The sequence below is a fragment of the Aquarana catesbeiana genome, unplaced genomic scaffold (genome assembly GCF_042186555.1).
Source record: "Aquarana catesbeiana isolate 2022-GZ unplaced genomic scaffold, ASM4218655v1 unanchor233, whole genome shotgun sequence".
Taxonomy (NCBI): domain Eukaryota; kingdom Metazoa; phylum Chordata; class Amphibia; order Anura; family Ranidae; genus Aquarana; species Aquarana catesbeiana.
In genome coordinates, this window is record NW_027362661.1 from 2,974,360 (window position 1) to 2,995,212 (window position 20,853).

Sequence of the window (20,853 nt, forward strand, 5' to 3'; positions counted from 1 at the left end):
CAGGAAGTGATGTCTAGTACAGAAAGGAAGTGATGTGGCAGGAAGTAGAAAGAAGACATTGCTGGAAGTGGCAGTAGAGGAGGTAATAAGATCTTATTTTCTATTTACACCCAGTAACCCCCCGTCATGTCCGTCCTCTTCCTCCATAGTCACTGTGATGTCTTTTATCTCCAGCAGATGATGATACACACATATATAGTGTGGAAATGTACAATAACCCCGTATATTACAATGAGGGAATTTATGGTCTGTACCACGAGGGGAGTTATTGATGTCAGTAAATGTCGGTTCCAGACATTGTATGTGGGGGGAATGAAATGATAATTAAAGGTTGGGATTAGGGAAGATTTCTGAAACATTTTACATGATTAATCTCACAATAGGAGTTAAAAAGGGACTGGATTTTGGGGGGGGATCAAAAAGACGTCCAAATGGGAATCAAAATTGATCTTTCAGCTCAGTACAATTGTTCCGGCTGGACTGAATATTGATATTGAATTGTTTGCTTTTGATTCATCTGTTTTATGCCTTTTTATAGTATTTTTATATAATTTTAACAGTTATTGATGATTATATAAAGTTGTTTTGTATGAATTTAGTGATATTTGGTGATATAGAAGATGTAGGTCTGGGCTATAAATGATTAAGGAATCTGGGGGGGTAGGAGTGCATTTTAGGACCTCTTCACCTGCCAATAGCCCTCCTGGACATAGATTGGTGTTCTCCAATCCAAACACGTCGGATGTCGCCAGGTTATGTGAGGCGCCCTCTCTGGTTACATCTAAGAGGTATCCAGCCCGCCATTTGCAGCCAGGACCCTGGTGGTGGATGGATTAGCTCTTCTGCTCCTTATGCAGATATTCCCCATTTACTGCTATAGAGGCGTCTATTGGTTCACAGGCACCACAAACTCTGTGGGACTACAGGGCCCAGCACTCCTAGTCATCTACAGCCAGGAGGTTTCTGAGTAAGTTCTTCCAGGTTCCCCCGGGAGTTGTCTGACGTTTTGTTATCAGAAAGTTTTATTGGAACTATCATGTTGTGGATTCAGATATTTTGTCCATAGTGCAAGTGCTGCCCGAATTTTTATTATTTGTAGATAAACCCCTTCGGGGTCAAAACATTTCCCCATTTATGGGGCCGGAACATTCTCTTCATTTTGGAGATAAATTCTAATAATATGTTCCTCTAAACAAACAGCACTGACAATAAATAGACAAGACAATGACCATCCTGACTATACATGGCCTACAAAGGGCAATTATTACACTACACAGGCAGCAAATGGGTAATCATTACAATATGCAGCCAACACAATGATGGAGTGCAGGGGTCAGGAGTATGGAGCATAGAGCCCCTTACATTGCTGGTTCCAGCATTGGTGTCAGAGGGGCGAAAATACTGAGGCTCTGAGCAGAGAAGTAACTAGAACCTTCAGACTGGGTTCACACTGCAGACGGTCGCGGATCACACAGGAACACTGTGCATCCCTGTTCTTCATTTCAGGGATGAATCAGGGACCAATCTTTGCCTGAATTTGGCCCTGAAAGGGAGCCAAGGACGCACAGCGTTTCTGTGCTAACCGCGCCACAGCCGCCTCAGAGATATGTGAACTATCTCCATAGAGAGCCGATCACATTCTCCCGTCATGCGAATTGGATGCGGGGAAATCCGCATCCAATTCGCATAGGTGTGAACCCAGCCTCAGGGCCCTGGTGAAAGAAACCATGAAGGACCCCCCTGACCCACTGGTCCCATGGCCCTTTCCAGCGGTCCCAGAACTCTTCCCACTGATTCCGTGGCCCTTTACTTCTGCAGTGGGATCTTTTTCTGCTGTCTTTGGCCCCCCCATGGTAGCGGAACACCAGAGTCTGATCACAAGTATGACCTTTGCAACCTGGTAGGTCCGCCAATGTCTCACCTCCGCCGATCTCGCACCCAGTGCTCACCTCTGCTGATCTTGCACATAGGGCTCACCTCCACCGATTGCACGCACAGGGCTCACCTCCACCGATTGCACGCACAGGGCTCACCTCCACCGATTGCACGCACAGGGCTCACCTCCACCGATTGCACGCACAGGGCTCACCTCCACCGACTGCACACAGGGCTCACCTTCACCGAATGCACACAGGGCTCACCTTCACCGAATGCACACAGGGCTCACCTTCACCGATTGTCCGCAGGGCTCACCTTCACCGAATGCACACAGGGCTCACCTTCACCGATTGCACACAGGGCTCACCTTCACCGAATGCACACAGGGCTCACCTTCACCGATTGCCCGCAGGGCTCACCTTCACCGATTGCCCGCAGGGCTCACCTTCACCGATTGCCCACAGGGCTCACCTTCACCGATTGCACACAGGGCTCACCTTCACCGATTGCACACAGGGCTCACCTTCACCGATTGCACACACAGGGCTCACCTTCACCGATTGCACACACAGGGCTCACCTTTACCGATTGCACGCACAGGGCTCACCTTCACCGATTGCACGCACAGGGCTCACCTTCACCGATTGCACGCACAGGGCTCACCTTCACCGATTGCACGCACAGGGCTCACCTTCACCGATTGCACGCACAGGGCTCACCTCCACCGATTGCACGCACAGGGCTCACCTCCACCGATTGCACGCACAGGGCTCACCTCCAAAGATTACACGCACAGGGCTCACCTCCACCGATTGCACGCACAGGGCTCACCTCCACCGATTGCACGCACAGGGCTCACCTCCACCGATTGCACGCACAGGGCTCACCTCCACCGATTGCACGCACAGGGCTCACCTCCACCGATTGCACGCACAGGGCTCACCTCCACCGATTGCACCCACAGGGCTCACCTCCACCGATTGCACCCACAGGGCTCACCTCCACCGATTGCACCCACAGGGCTCACCTCCACCGATTGCACCCACAGGGCTCACCTCCACCGATTGCACCCACAGGGCTCACCTCCACCGATTGCACCCACAGGGCTCACCTCCACCGATTGCACCCACAGGGCTCACCTCCACCGATTGCACCCACAGGGCTCACCTCCACCGATTGCACGCACAGGGCTCACCTTCTCTGATTGCAAACACAGGGCTCACCTCCATGGATCGCATGTACAGGCCTCACCTCCACTGATCTCGCACACAGAGCTTACCTCTGCCAATCACATGCACAGAGCTCGCCTCTGCTGATTACACACACAGGGCTCACCTCTGCTGATTACACACACAGGGCTCACCTCTGCTGATTACACGCACAGGGCTCACCTCTGCTGATTACACGCACAGGGCTCACCTCCGCTGATTACACGCACAGGGCTCACCTCCGCTGATTACACGCACAGGGCTCACCTCCGCTGATTACACGCACAGGGCTCACCTCCGCTGATTACACGCACAGGGCTCACCTCCGCTGATTACACGCACAGGGCTCACCTCTGCTGATTACACGCACAGGGCTCACCTCTGCTGATTACACGCACAGGGCTCACCTCTGCTCATTACACACACAGGGCTCACCTCCGCTGATTACACGCACAGGGCTCACCTCTGCTCATTACACACACAGGGCTCACCTCCGCTGATTACACGCACAGGGCTCACCTCCGCTGATTACACACACAGGGCTCACCTCCGCTGATTACACACACAGGGCTCACCTCCGCTGATTACACACACAGGGCTCACCTCTGCCAATCGCACGCACAGGTCTCACCTCCACCGATTGCACACACTGGGCTCACCTCCACCAATCACTTCCCGCAGAGCCCAGCGAGGTGCTTCTTTGCTCTCTGTTACCTCATATCTGGCACAATGCAGCCACTGAAGTTTCCAAGTGATGGCAAAGGGTGGGATGAGGTACAGGAATGGGGGGAAGGGTGGCTCAACTGGTGTGCCAGGGGTATGGGCAGGGATGACAGAGTGATGAGATGGGGAGGATAGATAGGAATGGGAGGGGCAGATGAAGGGGAAATAATATGGGAAGCCCTGGAAGGGGAACCCAGGTGTTGGGAGGACAAGAGAAGAGATGGGGGGCAGAAGGCTAAGCAGAAACTCCAGAGAGCAGCTGGCAGAGGTAGGAGAGGAGTTGGAGATGTGCAGAGAGAAGATCCTGCCCCCCACACATCTCAAGGGCTCCACGCACACACTGAGGACCCCCACACCACATACAAGCACTCGCCATGCTCTGATCCCTGTAGCTGGCATCAGTGAATGGTCGCCGGCGCAGAGCCCTCTCAGTATGTAGAACTTCAAGCTTGCGTCTGGGGAGGAGGAGTCGGGAGAAAATTTGGCTGATGTTGGAGGGTGCTGTGCCCACATTGGGCTCAGATCAGGGACAGCAAGGGGGCTCTGCAAAGGCTGAATGTACTTCACACCCTCTTCTCAGCAATCCTACTTGGCGACCACTGGGGGAGCCTCCACTTATCCTGGGAGTCTTTACTCTGACAGCAGGACCCTTTCCTGCTGTCTTGGTGGCCTCCCTGTGTTGGCGGAATGCCAGGGCTCGGTGGCAGGTGTGGCCTTTGCGACCACGGTAGTTCCGCCACTGGTTCTGAGTAAAGTAGGGTCTCTGAAGAGGTAGTGGGACTAAAGGACTCTGCAAACCTCTGAGGGTTTGAAGGACTTTGGGGGTCTCTTAGGAAGTAATAGGGCTGGACAACTCTGAGAGGTTAGTGGGGCTGAGGGAAGGGCTGTGGGGGACAAAAAATAGATGGGGACATTTATAGAGGGACATGAAGGCAGTAGTCCCCACATCGATATCCTATTATTGTGTGACCAATACCATCCAAATAATTTTTACTTTCATTTCCCAAAGTTATCCGTCTATAAGAAAACCTGTATAGGTCAAATGACAGCACCAATGAGGATGGAGGAGGAATGGAGTCACATGACTGAGGAGATACTGAACCTCACCCTGGAGATCATCTACCTGCTGACCGGAGAGGTGAGGAGGGTTCTGGGAGGTCACATGACGTCACTCTTATCTCTATGACTAAAACACAGACCTGACCGGAGAGGTGAGGAGGATTCTGGGAGGTCACATGACATCACTCTTATCTCTATGACTAAACACAGACCTGACCGGAAAGGTAAGGAGGATTCTGGGACTCTAACATGATATTCCTAATGGTTTTCCAATACAGAGATTTCCTCTTGTGAAGTCAGGTGATCATATGACCATCACAGTGCCTCCATGTGACTCCCTAAACCCCAAGAGACACAACATGCAGAAGATCTTAGAAGTCACCAAGAAGATGATGGAGCTTCTGACAGGAGAGGTGAGCGGTGCTGGGAATTCTGGGACATTATCCAGTAACAGACAAGGGATGTGTCTGGATGGTGACTGTATCATTGTGTGTGTCAGGTTCCTATAAGGTGTCAGGATGTCACTGTCTATTTCTCCATGGAGGAGTGGGAGTATTTAGAAGGACACAAGGATCTCTACAAGGACGTCATGATGGACAATCAGCTGCCCCTCACATCACCGGGTAAGAGGAGACTTTATTGTAAAGGAGAGAGCAGTACAGAGGGTCTACCTAGATCCCCCATCATCTGATAAACACATAGAAACAATGTATTCAGTCAGTGTGTGTGTTTCCTACAGATGGATCCAGTAATGGGAACCCACCAGAGAGATGTCCCCGTCCTCTGTATTCCCGGGATTCCACACAGGAAGATCACACCATCCCTCACCATCATCAGGTAGATGAGGAACAATCACTGATAGTATCATTAGGATCTGTACATTATCTGCATTGTTACAATTGATGTCATTTTTATTCTATATTCAGAGTGGAAACCTGAGAGATTCTAAATCTGAGGTTAAAGAAGAGATAAAAGAAGAGGATGATGAGAATGGGGTGATGAAGGAGTCAGATTTTCCAAAAGAACAAAAAGACCTGTACCAGGACACCATGGTGGAGTCATCCAGCTACACAAACCCACCAGAGAGATGTCCCCGTCCTCTGTATTCCCGGGATTCCACACAGGAAGGTCACACCATCCCTCACTGTTACAAGGTTGGTGGAACGGAGCACCTAGAACATGACTAGACTTGTAGGTATCATGTGTGGATTTTTCATGTATGCTTATAGTTTACAGATGGTATTTTCTCTCATTTTCTTGATTCAGAGTGGAGATCCAATCGATATAGAGTTTGAAGGTAAAGCAGAAGAAGAAGAGAGGTATGTGAGGGGTGATCAGCAATCTATGGAGGAGGATGGAATAACGGGGACATTTATAGAGGACACTCCTACAGAGATCAGCACAGGTGGGTCATTAACACTAAATACATTCCTCCACCCATACTGCTCACTGATTGGTCCAGAGTAGGGTGGGGACTGGGTGATATCAGCCTGTAATCCCCTGGTCACTTTCCTGAGCTGTGTTCCCCATCCTGTATTCCTGTATTTCTCTCGGATAATCTTCCTTCTCTGTGCTGCAGACACAATTTATGTATCTACACTGGATTTATGGAGATTCTGGGGTTCATCTGCCAGTAAAATGTTTATTTTTACCATAGGCTTTACTAGACCTAGGCACCTGGGCATGTATTTTGAATCTTCTGCCCCATACCCGGGTCTAGTAAGATCTCCGACAGAGCAATTTTCCCAAGATTATTTGCTCTATAGTCTGCTGCCTGTGTTGGGTGGAGGGATATGTCTCAGATAAGTATCAGACCCAAGCCACCGAGTGCAGTGTCAGGAGATGGGAGGCAGCGGTGTGGGATCTCTGCAACTTGTCTCATGTAAACATTTAAGTTTCTACTGATTACTGAATACCATTATTATTAGATCTGGCCCCCCTGACTCTGTTGTACATTACATCATTCTGATACTATATAGTCCTATCTGTTGTATCTTATAAATATGTATTCACTTTTGTTACACATATTTTCTACCAGCTGGACATTTTATATCTGATTGGAGCACAGACTTTTACACATTGATAATGTGATAACATCCTCAAACATTTGAACCTTAAACAGAAAGTGATAATGAGGGAGTCAATAACCCAATGATGGTGGTCTTCGGGATCAGTCCAGTCTTCATCTTGGTTGTTCTCCCCCCATCCTCACTCTCTGACCTCTGGTGGGGCTCACCCCCGCTGTTATTTATGACTAAATAAGGAAATGTAGTACTTCTTGTGTTGGGAAGATGGCAATGGGTGGGGACTCTCGTCCTATAATCCCCTCATCACTGTCACTCCTATAAAAGACAGTTCTCGTTGTTTCCTCACTCTCTGACTAAGGTCCATGAATAAAGAAATGAACTGGTAGGAGATCAGAGGACCCATTTACTAGTTACCTTGAGGGTGGAATTGTAAGATCCTCAGAGACAAAGCTATCTGATGTGGGCGGAGTCCTGGTTTAGGGGAACCAATCTGCTCAGGTCTAGTAATAATCTTTTTATTTCTATTTTAGTAGATGGACGGGAGATGAGGAAAACCTCAGAGGATTGTCTCACTTTGTCTCCAGACTGTAAAGTAGAAGATGAGGACATCACACAGTATAGTCCAGGAGAAAACCCGGCTACCTCAAATGTCCATCCGGCACCACACAGTGTAGATGGACCATCGTATTCCTCTTATCCTGAGGAACCTCAGACTGTGAGGGACGGTGCCGTTCTTCCAACAGATAAGAACTTTTCCTGTACTGAGTGCGGGAAGGGTTTCCATTTAAAATCTGATCTTAATGTGCATAAAAGATCTCACACAGGAGAAAAGCCGTATTCCTGTCCTGAGTGCGGGAAATGTTTTTCAGTAAAGTCCAGTCTTTCCAAACATCAGAGATCTCACACAGGGGAGAAGCCGTATTCCTGTCCTGAGTGCGGGAAATGTTTTTCAGTGAAGTCCAGTCTTTCCAAACATCGGAGATTGCACACGGGGGAGAAGCCGTATTCCTGTCCTGAGTGTGGGAAATGTTTTTCAGAGAAGTCCAATCTTTACACACATCAGAGATCTCACACAGGAGAAAAGCCGTATTCCTGTCCTGAGTGCGGGAAATGTTTTTCAGTAAAGTCCGGTCTTTCCAAACATCAGAGATCTCACACGGGGGAGAAGCTGTATTCCTGTCCTGAGTGTGGGAAATGTTTTTCAGAGAAGTTCAATCTTTACATACATCAGAGATCTCACACAGGGGAGAAGCCGTATTCCTGTTCTGAGTGCAGGAAATGTTTTTCAGTAAAGTCCAATCTTTCCAAACATCAAAGATCTCACACAGGGGAGAAGCTGTATTCCTGTCCTGAGTGCAGGAAATGTTTTTCAGTGAAGTCCAGTCTTTACACACATCAGAGATCTCACACCGGGGAGAAGCCGTATTCTTGTCCTGAGTGAGGGAATTGTTCCTCACTGAAGTCCTGTCTTCCTGTACATCAGGGATCCCACACAATCCTCGAGGTGTATTAGTGCCTTGAGTGTGGGAATTGTGTTCTATATAATTTTTTTCAGCACATCACAGCTCTCATGGGGAAGAAGCACTCTCTTTTATACAACTCTGTTAGAATGATTTTTTTTTTATATTCCTTAACCATTTGCCGCCCGCCATATAGCAGAATGACGGCGGCAAAGTGGTTTCAATATCCTGACTGGGCGTCATATGACGTCCGCAGGATATTGAGCCGCTGCGCGCCCCCGGGGGCGCGCATCGCGGCGATCGTTGTTGTGGGGTGTCAGTCTGACACCCCGCAACACCGATCTAGGTAAAGAGTCTCTGACGGTGACTCTTTACCACGTGATCAGCCGTGTCCAATCACGGCTGATCACGATGTAACTAGGAAGAGCCGGTGATCGGCTTTTCCTCACTCGCGTCTGACAGACGCAAGTAGAGGAGAGCCGATCGGCTGCTCACCTGACAGGGGGGGTTTGTGCTGATTGTTTATCAGCACAGCCCCCCCTCGGATGCCGCCCAGGACCACCAGGGAAGCCGCCCAGGACCACCAGGGAAATCAGCTACACTGGACCACCAGGTATGCCCCCTAGACCCCCAGGGAAATACTCATCAGTGCAAAGGCAGCTGCCAATCAATGCCCAGGCAGCTGCCAATCAATGCCCACTCAAATGCCTACCACTGCCAGTGCCACCAGGGATGCCTATCAGTGCCGCGTATCAGTGCCACGTATCAGTGCCGCCTATCAGTGCCCAGCAGTGCCACCCATAAGAACCCATCTTTGCAGCCTTTCAGTGCCCATCAGTGTCGCCTATCAGTGCCGCCTATCAATGCCCATCAGTGCTGCATATCAGTGCCGCCTATCAGTGCCCATCGTCAGTGCCCGCTCATTGGTGCCACCTCATTGCTGCCACCTTATCAGTGCCTGCCAGTGCCACCTTATCAGTGCCCATCAGTGAAAGAGAAAACGTACTTATATACAAAATTTTTAAACAGAAACAAAAGCAAAACTTTTATTTTTTTCAAAATTTTCGGTCTTTTTTTATTTGTTTCACAAAAAATAAAAACCGCAGAAGTGATCAAATACCACCAAAAGAAAGCTCTATTTGTGGGAACAATATGATAAAAATTTAGTTTGGGTACAGTGTAGCATGACCGCGCAATTGTCATTCAAACTGCGACAGCACTAAAAGCTGAAAATTGGTCTGGGCAGGAAGGTGTATAAGTGCCCAGTATTGAAGTGGTTAAAGTGGAATTCCACCCACAAAAAAGTAATTAATGTGCATGAAATAAATGTAGAAAAAAAAAATTTGGAGAAATTTTTTTTTTTACTTACCTTTTTATGCCTGTTGCTATGTGGTCGATCGAAATCTGCCTCCTTCATCACCTCAGCTCCTGACATCACTTCCCTTGGCCCCTCCGCTCGCTACTGCTCCTGGAAGATGTGTGTCATCATTTCCCAGGAGTCAGTGGGCTGCGCCAAGGGCTAGGTTGCCATAACAACGGGGCGGGCACTTCCGACGACGCTGCGCGTTGTCATGGCAACCTGCATACTTTACAGCGGTGCATTACTGCGCATGCGCGAGAACGGGGCAGTGCATGCTGGTCGAGCAGCAGCACCGTATCCCCGAACAGGATGCTTGTGGGCTTCACATGCCCACAAGCAAAATGAGAACGAACAGAACACCAAGATCAAAGTTATTTAAACAGATGAAACCGGACATTGGGGGAGAAATAAAACAGAAGACGTGAGTGTTAAAACACCTTTTTAAATGCTTGTAAAAGGTTTAAAAATATATATATATAGTTTGTAGTTCTTCGCTTTAACTTACAGAAATACTTTTTTATTTTTTGAGATTCGCTCAAATAGAAAAAGTCCTTCAAGTTTTTGAGCAAAAATTCTAAATAGATTTAATAATATAATAGCGTAAGATTACAAGAAAAATAATATAATACAGAATATAAAACAAAGTCAAAATGTGTAGTTATGTTGTTGAGATAAAAATTGTGTGTGTATAAAACGAAGAAGAGAGTTTAAATGAAGGAATATATAATCTCTCTGCCTTTTTATTTTATTGAAACGTTTTTCATTTACATACAGATAATAATAATAAAAAAAAAATCCCCGCTTCCATCCATTCCCCACCCACTTCCCCAAAGGAGGAAATTCGAAATATGCTTTTTTTTAATTTATAGTGCATAATTATCCCATTTACTCGTACTTCCCTACTTCCTTCCACCAACCATAGCTCCATCTGCAAACCGTATGTACTTACTCAGAATCCATGTATAAAACGTGGTTTTCCCATTCATTCGTACATTTTTTTTTAATCAAAAGGAAGTTTATTGAGCATAAAGAAAAAAGGATACATACACAAGTAACAAGTGCAACAGGCACTAAACAAGAGGGTAACACATTTGACATAACCTACAGAGAAGTGATGCGTGTGACAGTCCACATTAATTAGAGCATTCCTGAGAACCCGACCACTAGGACCAATGTGTCTGTGTGGAGGGGTAGCACGTATTTTATTTTTTTTCCCATAAAGACATTAGGTTAGCAGGGAGCATATAACACTGTACTCTAGTGCATAGTAACAGTCAGAATAAGGGGCAACAAGCAAATGCGTGAGCCACATTGGAGGGTGTGCCTCATTTAGGGATTACAATCAACCGGGTATCAACCTATCCCAAATTTTATTGTATTTGGTTGGGCAACCTCTGTGCAAGTACAACACCTTTTTATAGGGGAGGGTGGCATTCACTGCCCCTATCCATTGCTGAATGGTAGGAGGGGTCACTTTGATCCAGGTACGAGCTATTTGCATATTGGCAAGGAACAGAGATTCTTGTAGGAATATGTTAAGGTACCTTTTCAGAGACAGAGAGGATGCCAAGTAAGCATTGGTGGGGGCACAGGGATAGAGGAGAGCCCATGCGATCGTGGAGGAACTTAACCACTTGTGACCAGTATTCCTCGAGTCGTGGGCAGGCAGGTGATAAAATGTGCCCTTGGGATCCCCGCACTTGGGGCAGGCCAGACTATAATCGGATTTGAACTTGGATAGGCGAGTCGGGGTGAGGTAGGACCTATGCAGGATATATAAGTGTGTAAGTCGGTCCGACAATTCGGGGGATACTGTCTTAGAGGCGGCCAATGCATCCTCCCAGTCTCCATCCTCCACAGCCCCCAGGTCCGCCTCCCATTTGGACTTCAGCTGGTACGCCTGTGAAGTGGCCGCAGGCAGCATGAGGTGGTTGTAAAAAGAGGAGATCAGCCCCTTAGGGTCCTGACCGCGAAGAACTTCAACCAGGAGCAGCGACCCAAGCCTGGGGACGGATTCTCCAAAATGGGAGTTGAGGGCGTGTCGAAGCTGGAGGTAGCGGAATAGCATTCGGTTAGATAGGCCAAATTTGTCCTTTGATGGCCTGGAACGACCTGACCGTGCCGCCATCCAGAACATGTGAGAGAAACAGTATTCCTTTGGCCGTCCAGAGGTTTTGGTCAGGGACTGTGAGCAGTTCAGGAAGTTGAGAGTTGCCCCACAGAGGTGTGTGAGTGTGAAATGTAGGGGCCTTGGTAATGGCCATGGCAAGTTGCCAGACATTACAGTGATGAAACAACATGTTGCTTCTGGTGTCCGAGGGCCCATAGGTGCCACGCATGAGGACCTGGAATGGGTGGGCGACCGAGCCGGTGGAGGGAGAGCACACCAGGGTAGAGTATCGGCCTCTGTCAATTTGGTTGTAGTAGTAGAAATGGGACAATTGAGAAACAATATAGTAGAGGGTAAGGTCAGGTAGGGCAGTGCCACCCAGATGATCAGGACATTTCAGAGTTCGCCAGGAGAGTTTGTGCTGGGAGGATTGAAAATTTATACTTTATTTTGCAAGAAAATATACAAAAAACAAATACTTCAACAGGGTACATTCCACTCTGTACTGCGACGCAGCGCATAAATACGCTACATAACAATACATTTCCAAGCATACAAATAAATTATATTCATCCTGCGGTATGATGCCTGATGTGTTGCGCAGAGTAATGGTACCCCGAAACATCACATCATGCATGACGCCACATTACCCTGAAAGAAGTACTTCAAAAACGTCACAAAAAGTCAGGTCATACTGTCTAGTAGCATTTAAATGGGCAACGGTGTGATGGGGGGAGGAGTTAGGGTAGAGGAGGGAAAAAGAGTTCACAGGCCCGAAGCTTTATTGAACTGCCAAAGGATACACAGGTGGGGAAAGGGGGGGGGGGGATCTTCAGACCTCCTCGAAGTCCATCAAGTGATAGTCTCTGAGCAGACTGTGGACCAGTCTGCGACAGTCCCCGATGGACATCCTCTCTCGCTGGTGGATGAGGTGCTTTCTGGCGCACCACAAAGCATCCTTAAAACAACACAGCACCCGCCAGGCACTGTCAATGTCCTCCTGTAAATGAGTTCCACAGAAGAGTCTGTTCAACACACCAAAGTGTGTGATAGCAGTCTGTGGTACAAAGTCCTTCAGTTCAGGTTCCAAGGCCCTCAACAGGTCCTGTGCAAACGGGCACTCCCAGAAAACATGAAAAGCAGTTTCCTCCTGGATGATGCAAAAGGGGCAGTGCCTGTATCTGCACAGGTTTCTGGCATGCATGAATGTCCTGAGTGGCAACCCCCCTTGGATTGCCATCCATGCCAGATCTTTGTGCCTGTAAGTGAGTCTCTTTGAAGAAACATTCCTCCAGACCACTTTGCAGGTGGCTGAAGGGAGGCCTGGAACAGTCTCAACAATGTCCGATGCTCTAATCAACTTGTGGATAGTTTTTGGCTTCCACAAGTCGGGCTTCACTCCATGTAGCCCCAGCTCCTTAATAAACTTGAAGGTGTCCAAGCAGTACCAAGGGGTGTCCCAGTTGTAGGGGATGGAGCTGTCTCATTTGTCCCATCCTAGGGACCTCCAAAAAGGCAAAAGGAAAAAACGGGACATGGAGTTACCACCAGAGTCTACAGTTCTGTCAACCAAAGTCCTGCGGATGCAGTTACAAGCAAAGCACACCCTCAGCAGAGTAGCGATGTCGGGCACACCCTTACCGCCCTTGAGGGGTTCCTTGAACATAACTTCCCGCTTCACTCTGTCCATTTTGGAGCTCCAGATGAAGTGAAACACTGCCCTGGTTATGGCCTTGCAGGTGTTAACCCGGGGGGCCAGGCCTGGGCGAGGTACTGCAACACGGGGAGAATCTCGCTGCAGAGTACCAGTGTTTTACCTTCAATGGTGAGTTCTCTGAGGCTCTAAAGTCCAAACTTTTGTCGCATCTTTGCCAGTCTTTCCTCCCAGGACTTCAGGGCTGCGCCCTCAGCTCCAAACCAGACCCCAAGAATTTTGATGAAGTCCGCCTTGATGCTGAAAGGAATGGGTGCAGAAGAAGGCAGGAACCACTTTCCGAAGAGCATGACCTCTGACTTCCCGCAGTTGACCTTTGCCCCTGAAGCTTGGCTGAAGTCCTCACAGGTCTGGGCGAGTGTGTCGATGGAGCGCCGATCAGCACAGAACACCATCACGTCGTCCATGTAGAGTGAGCACTTGACCTCCCGTCTGTCCGGTCCTGGTGCAGTGATCCCTCTGATCTTTGGGTTCCGTCTGATGCCTCGGGCGAAGAGCTCTATACAACAAACAAAAAGCAGAGGTGAGAGAGGGCAGCCTTGTCTGACCCCAAACAAAATTGGAAAGGGGTCAGTTTTCCAGCCATTTACCAACACCAAACTAGAAATGTCATTATACATTACATTCATATACGAACAAAAGGTTTCCCCGAGACCAAACCTGCGCAGAGCTCTGCACATAAACTCGTGGGAGACACGGTCAAAGGCCTTCTCCTGGTCAAGACTGACCAGGGCTGCATGCACACGGCGGCCATGAATGTACTGGACCGTGTCCCGAACAAGCGCAAGGCCGTCCGCAATCCTGCGACCAGGAATGCCACAAGTCTGATCCGGGTGGATGTTCTGTCCGATGACAGACTTCAGCCTGTTGGCGAGGATTTTGTAGTCCACGCTCAGAAGAGAGATCGGACACCAATTTTTCAGGTCCAACCTCTCCCCTTTGCACTTGTACAAAATTGTGAACATCACCTCCCTCAGTGATTGAGGCATTCTGCCCTCCACCACCACCTCCTTTTACAGCTCGAGCAGGTCCGGACCCACGAGATCCCACAGTGCTACATAGAGCTCAACTGGGAGACCATCGCAGCCCGGGGTCCTGCCCCGCCTGAAGGATGTAGCGGCAGAGTGCAGCTCCCCCAACACCAAGGGGGCGTCGACGGCTGATGCACCTGCAGGATCAATTTGGTTAGAGATACCTGACAGGAAGTTATCGGTCGCCTGTGTGTCTGTTGTTTTCGGGGAGTAGAGGTTGGTGTAGTAGTCTCTGACCACTTGCATCACAGCCTCCTTCTCCTTCTGGAGTGTTCCAGTCTCGTCCCGCAGCTCTGACAAGGGTGTGTGTCCCGAGTGAAGTTTCCTGAAAAAGAAAGAATTACACTTCTCACCTTTCTCGGAAGACAATGTGCCTGGATTCTTCCTCGAAGTGCCCTTTCAGGCTTTTCTTTGTGTCCTCCAGGTCCTGCCTAACGTCCCAGCTGCAGTGATGAAGGTCCTGCAGGGACTGCAACTGACGTTGCAGCCTCCTGAGTTCCCTCTTCCTGGCACACACTTGCTGGCGTCCCCTTGCCTGAAAGAAGCTGCGCAGCTTGACTTTTACAAACTCCCACCAATCACTTACCCTTCCGAAGAATCTCTTTTCCTCCTTCGAGGTGGCATAGGCCTCCCGGAGATCGCCCATCAATTCCTCATTTTCCAGCAGGGTGCTATTCAGCTTCCAGGAACCCGGTCCGCGGGCAAAGCAATCGCCCAGGTGAATAGCCCTGTGGTCAGAGAAAAAGCAGGGGATCATGGAGAACTCACGATGCTTGACTGTTCTTGAAGTTAGCACGAAGTCAATCTTGGAACACACAGATCGGGTCTGCACCATGAATAGTTCACGGTACCTTTCCCTATGGATCCCACAGTGTCCTGCAGGGAAGCCTCAGAGATCATCTCCTTGAGCAGCCTAGAAGTAGTATCAAGTTTTGCGTACATGCTGGAGCTGTGCCTGTCCTCCTCTATCGGACAGTTGAAATTACCGCCGATCACTACTGCTCTGGTGGTGACGAGTTGGGTCCCCAGGGTCTGGAAAAGTTCCAGCCGCACACTCTTATCTCAGGGGGCGTACACGTTGATGAGCCTAATTGGCTATCCCACCCACGAGCCGTCTATGATCAGAAGACGGCCACAGACTAGCTCATGGATAGAGTCAACCGTGAAGCGTCCACCCCTGACACGAATGGCTACCCCTGCAGATTTACAATCGCCACCCCCGGACCAGTAGGAGGGACCAAGGGTTCACTGAGAAGTCAGATGGGTGTACCTCCTCAGGGAAGGAAGAGCTCACTCCTGGAGCATGTAGACATCACTCTGCTGTGTAGAAAGAAATGTCAGCACCGTTTGCCTTCTAGATGTATCCTTGATACTCCTCAAAAGATTGAGATCTCAGCCATAATGAAAAGGGTATGAGGGTCTAGTAAACAAGGGGCCGAACTTCCCTCCTCGGAGGGGGGGATGGCTCTTCCATTGTGTCCTCTGTCTGTCCTATGTTCTGGGCCAGACCCAGCTCCTCAAGGATAGCCTCCATCATCTTCTGGTTGATGTTGAGGGGGAGGTCAGGCTCAGAGTCGGCCATGATCTCCTCCTCTTCCTCCTCCTCCCCCGCAGACTCTAGGTCCTCCACTACTTGCTCTGGTCCATCGCTGTCGCGCTGGACCCCGTTGGGCCGTTTGGTGAAGGTGGCGGGTTCCTCAGCTGTTGGGCTCTCTGGCTTCCGTTTCCGGCTTCCTGTTGGGCCACTGGTGGGGGTGGAGGGAGGTGGGAGGGTGGGGAAGTCCTCGAGGGAGGACAGGTTCGGGGGGGGAGGGGCTCCTCCGGCACAGAGGGGGTGGGTGGGGGTGTGCTGGAGGCAGGGGGTGGGGCAGGGGGGGTGGGAGTAGACTCACCTGTAGCCTTTCGAGGCTCCTTTGGATTCTTTGGTTTGTTTTCTGGCAGCTTCCTCCCGGTGCTGGAGGGTGGCTTACCCTGGATCAGGGCTCCAGCGTAGGTCTGGGTCCTCTGGGGGCAGTGTCTGAAGACATGCTCTGCCAATCTGCAAAGGTTGCAGGCTTTGGACCTCGGACAGTCCTTGGTCTCATGGCCTGTAACCCTACAGAACCTGCAAGCAAGCTCGGTACCGGCCGGGGTAGAGGTGGAGGTTGAGGCAGCGGCATTCTCGGGCTCTTCAGAGGAAGTGGCTGGAATGGGGTTCTTCTTCTCCTTGTTGGTCTTCTTGTCGCTCTTCCCCATCGTCGAGGAGTTGGATGTAACTTCAGGTGTTCTTAGGCGGCTTCCTTCTGGTTCCTCAACGTCTTCGTTCTTTTCGTAGCCTTTACAAAGACTCTAGCATCTACTGCCTGGAGGTAGTAATGCAGAGTGGGGGGGAGGAGGGAAGACCGCAATCTCGTTCCCTGTGGGGGCTAAGCCTCTAACCCAATAGCAGCAAGTAGGTGAAGCTGAATTGAATCAACAATCCTACAAGGCTGAGCAGAGGGTACCCCACAAGGACCAAATGGCTTGGATAGATAGAAGTGGTTCTCAACGTCCTAGCTGTGAAGCAGAGACACCCCTAAAGGCTATAGTCGATACTACACTTGATCTTAGCCAAAAGGCTAAGTTTGTGCTGGGAGGAGCCCCATACAAAAGTGTTAAGAATAGCTTCCATGGATTTAAAGATTCAGAGAGGGACGTAGAGGGGGCATGCCAGAACAAGTAGAGCAGCTTAGGGAGGAGAATCATTTTAACTAAGTTTATACGTCCCATGACTCCAAGAGGGTTTCGGGACCAAACTTGGGTCTTTGTTTTGAGGAGGGCAAAGAGTGGTTCTAGATTCAGACCTATGTAGTCTGCGGGGGCTCTCGAGCAGTGTACACCAGGGTACTTGATTTGGCTCGCTCTGACCATTGGGAGTGCAGCCTGGGCCACCGATGGAACATCCACATCCAGTGGAAGGATTTGGGATTTGGACCAATTGATTTGCAGGCTGGAGTATTCCCCGAACTGCTTTATCAGTTGTAAAGCATGTCGTCCGCATAGAGGCTGAAGATCTCAGTCATCTGGCCCAGGTGGAGACCTTTGATATGGGGGTGGGCTCTGATGGCAAAAGCTAGTGGCTCCATGGCCAGAGCTTACAGCAAAGGAGATATGGGGCACCCTTGGCGAGCGCCTCTGGATAGTGTAAAAGAGTTGGAAATCCTTCCATTGACCTGGATCCGGGCAGTTAGGGGCCTGGTAGAGAAGTTGTAGTCATTTGAGGAATTTAGGGCCGAAACCAAACCTGCGGAGGCATTCCCAGAAGTAGTTCCATTCCACAGAATCGAACGCCTTGGCGGCGTCCAGGCTCACCACTACCCTGGATCCAGTGTTGTCATGTGTGGCCTGCAAGTTCATAAAGAGCCTGCGAAGGTTGAATGCAGTGTTCTTGTTGGGCATGAACCCGGTCTGGTCAGGGCGAATCAGGCTGAGTATTATTTTATTGAGTCGCAGGGCAAAAATTTTGGCTAAGATTTTTACATCTAGTTGTAGGAGTGAGATGGGGCGGTAGGACTCTGGAAAGAGGGGGTCCTTGCCGGGTTTGGGGATGAGAACAATGAGAGCTTCTCCCATGGATGACAGGAGGGTCGCGGAGTCAAAAATGTGGTTATATAGAGCCTGCAGTTTGGGGATGAGGACTTCAGGAAACTGTGTATAAAATTCTAGGGGGAGGCCGTCAGAACCAGGTGCCTTAGAGGGTGGAAGGTGTGCCAACGCCTCGATAATGCAATCTGAGGTGATAGGCGCCTCTAGTTGGGACTTTTGGGAGTGGGTAAGGGTGGGGAAGTCGATGTCCTGGAGGAACTGGGACAATTCAGTTTGTGTGTGTTGTGCTGTGGATGTATATAGGTCGGAGTAAAACTGCCTGAACTCCTCTGCCACCAAGTTAGGGTCCAAAATCATGGCCCCAGAGGCTGACTGGAGCCGTACCACTACTGGGGGTCTGTGGTCGAGATAAGCGAGCAGTTTACCCGCGCATTCGCCATGTTCAAAAATGCGTTGTTTACTAAAAAGGATGCCCTTTTCAAAGTGTAATTGATCAGTAAGTCTGGATTGCAATCGACAAGGGAAGCGTTGGCTGCCAAGGGGTCTGTGAGAAACACCTGTTCGAGGGAGCTCAACAGCTCTTCAGACTGTTGCAGTGTGAGCTTGGATGTGCCTTTGTGCCTTTTTATGCGTGTAGACAGAACCAAATGGGCATGGAGTTTGAAAGCCTCACACACCGACCCGGCAGGCGCTGAGTCCAGGTTGGTGCGGAAAAAGTGTGTCCATTCCCTTTGGACGGCATCCAAGTCCGGCAGGGTGGTGAACCAGAATGGGTTCAACCGCCACATGCGGGAGGGGGAGGCCGCAGGAAGACAAGACAAATTTTTAGTGTCTTGCAGACAAAAGCCTATCTTAACCACTTCAGCCCTGGAGGATTTACCCCCTTAATGACCAGAGCACTTTTTACAATTTGGCACTGCGCTGCTTTAACTGGTAATTACGCGGTCATGCAATGCTGTACCCAAACAAAATTTGCGCCCTTTTTTTTCCCCACAAATAGGGCTTTCTTTTGGTGGTATTTAATCACGTCTATGGTTTTTATTTTTTGCAATATAAACAAAAAATTTTGAAAAAAAAAAAAAAAGATATTTTCTACCTTTTGTTATAAAAAAATACAATAAACTCAATTTTAGTCATTCATTTAGGCCAAAATGCATTCAGCCACATGTCTCAGGTAAAAAAAAATTCAATAAGTGTATATTTATTGGTTTGCGCAAAAGTTATAGCGCCTACAAACTAGGGTACATTTTCTGGAACTTGCTTTTAGTTTATGACTGCCTATCTCATTTCTTGAGGTGCTATAATGGAAGGGCAGTACAATACCCCCCAAATGACCCCATTTTGGAAAGTAGACTCACAGCAAAGCTACTGGCGTTTTTATAACCTTACTTTAACGTCCAGTGTGCATGGAGCCTAAAGGGAAAGTTTCCTTGCAGTTTCTGGACAATGGGTTTTTGTTATTTCCCCACCTAAAGCCTAGAAAAGACTCTTCTTATCGTTCTCCAAATTGTATCTGTATGACAAACCTTGGACCTAACAAACACAGGCCAGCATTCTATAGCAAGATACACAGAGGGTCTTCTCTTTGTTGTACTCATTAACAGCACAAAACAGTTGAATAAAAGCCCTGGTCTATGTTAACGAGACGTAAGAATTCACACACATCTGTATTGATGAGGAGACATTTTCTATTTACCAGGTGAGCCAATCAACATACTGGGACCTTTCAGGCTGGGTTCACACTGGTACGACAAACGCTCCGACATTGGGAGCTCATGACTTGTAAAAATCAATGTTTCCCTATGAAAGCCGTCTTAACTGGTCAGACACAAGTTGGTCTGACTTTGAAAATGCTCCCTGCACTATTTTAGTCCAACTTTGATCCTACTTCAGCCCATTGAATATCACTGAAGTTGTATCGTCGTCCTAACTGATCTGACTTTGGCATGCGACTTGTGTTCTGATGATCTTGAAGGGGAACCCCATGCAAAAATAAAAAAAAATGGCATGGGTTCCCTCTCCAAGACCATACCAGACCCTTCGATCTGGCATGGATTTTAAGTGGAACCCCCACGCGGTCCCCCCAAAATCCATACCAGAGCCTTATCCGAGCACACAGCTCGGCAGGTCAGGAAAGGGGGTGTGTCAGGGCTGGACTCAGCCCGTCCTTCTCTGAGCTGGCCGCTCAGCTGTCGGCTAATTGCCAGCTCCTTTCTCTCCACAGTGACTCAGCTGTTGATGATCTGCTCGTCAGTCCTGGCTACTTAAAGCCGTCCAGCTCACTTCATCTCTGCCTTTGCCTTTGGTCACATCTCAGAGACTCTCCTGTGCTCCTGTTGAAGACTTGCCCGGCTTACGTCCCTTCTGGCTCCTGATCCTGCTTGCTGGTAATATTTTTTCCAGTTTGGATGACCAGGATCACCGCACGGCTCACCTGGAATCTTCCACTATGGCTGTTCTGGTACAACCTGTGTTGCAGGCCGTCCCTGCTGCTGCTCCAGTTTCTGTGCAGGCACCCGCCTCGAGTATTACCTCTATAAGAGGCATGTCTGGTTCCGCTCCGCTTCCCCAGCGATTTGGGGGTGATCCAGTTCAATGCAGAGGGTTTCTCAACCAGGTTGAGATATAATTTGGGATGCTGCCCCAGGCATTTCCCACGGACAGAAGCAAAGTAGGTTTCGTGATATGTTTGCTTTCTGAGCGAACCTTGGCCTGGGCA

General features: G+C 49.2%; 1 protein-coding gene across 1 annotated transcript in view; it reads left to right on the forward strand.

Annotated features, from left to right (window-relative positions):
• The first annotated feature begins 5,349 nt into the window (after window positions 1–5,349).
• Window positions 5,350–20,853, forward strand: part of LOC141121829 (uncharacterized) — a 31,578-nt gene continuing 16,074 nt past the window's right edge. Inside the window, 5 exon segments of the mRNA XM_073611544.1 lie at window positions 5,350–5,491; window positions 5,608–5,705; window positions 5,795–6,022; window positions 6,135–6,273; window positions 7,426–8,321. Coding sequence (XP_073467645.1) covers window positions 5,407–5,491; window positions 5,608–5,705; window positions 5,795–6,022; window positions 6,135–6,273; window positions 7,426–8,321 — 1,446 coding nt within the window. The 5' untranslated portion in view covers window positions 5,350–5,406.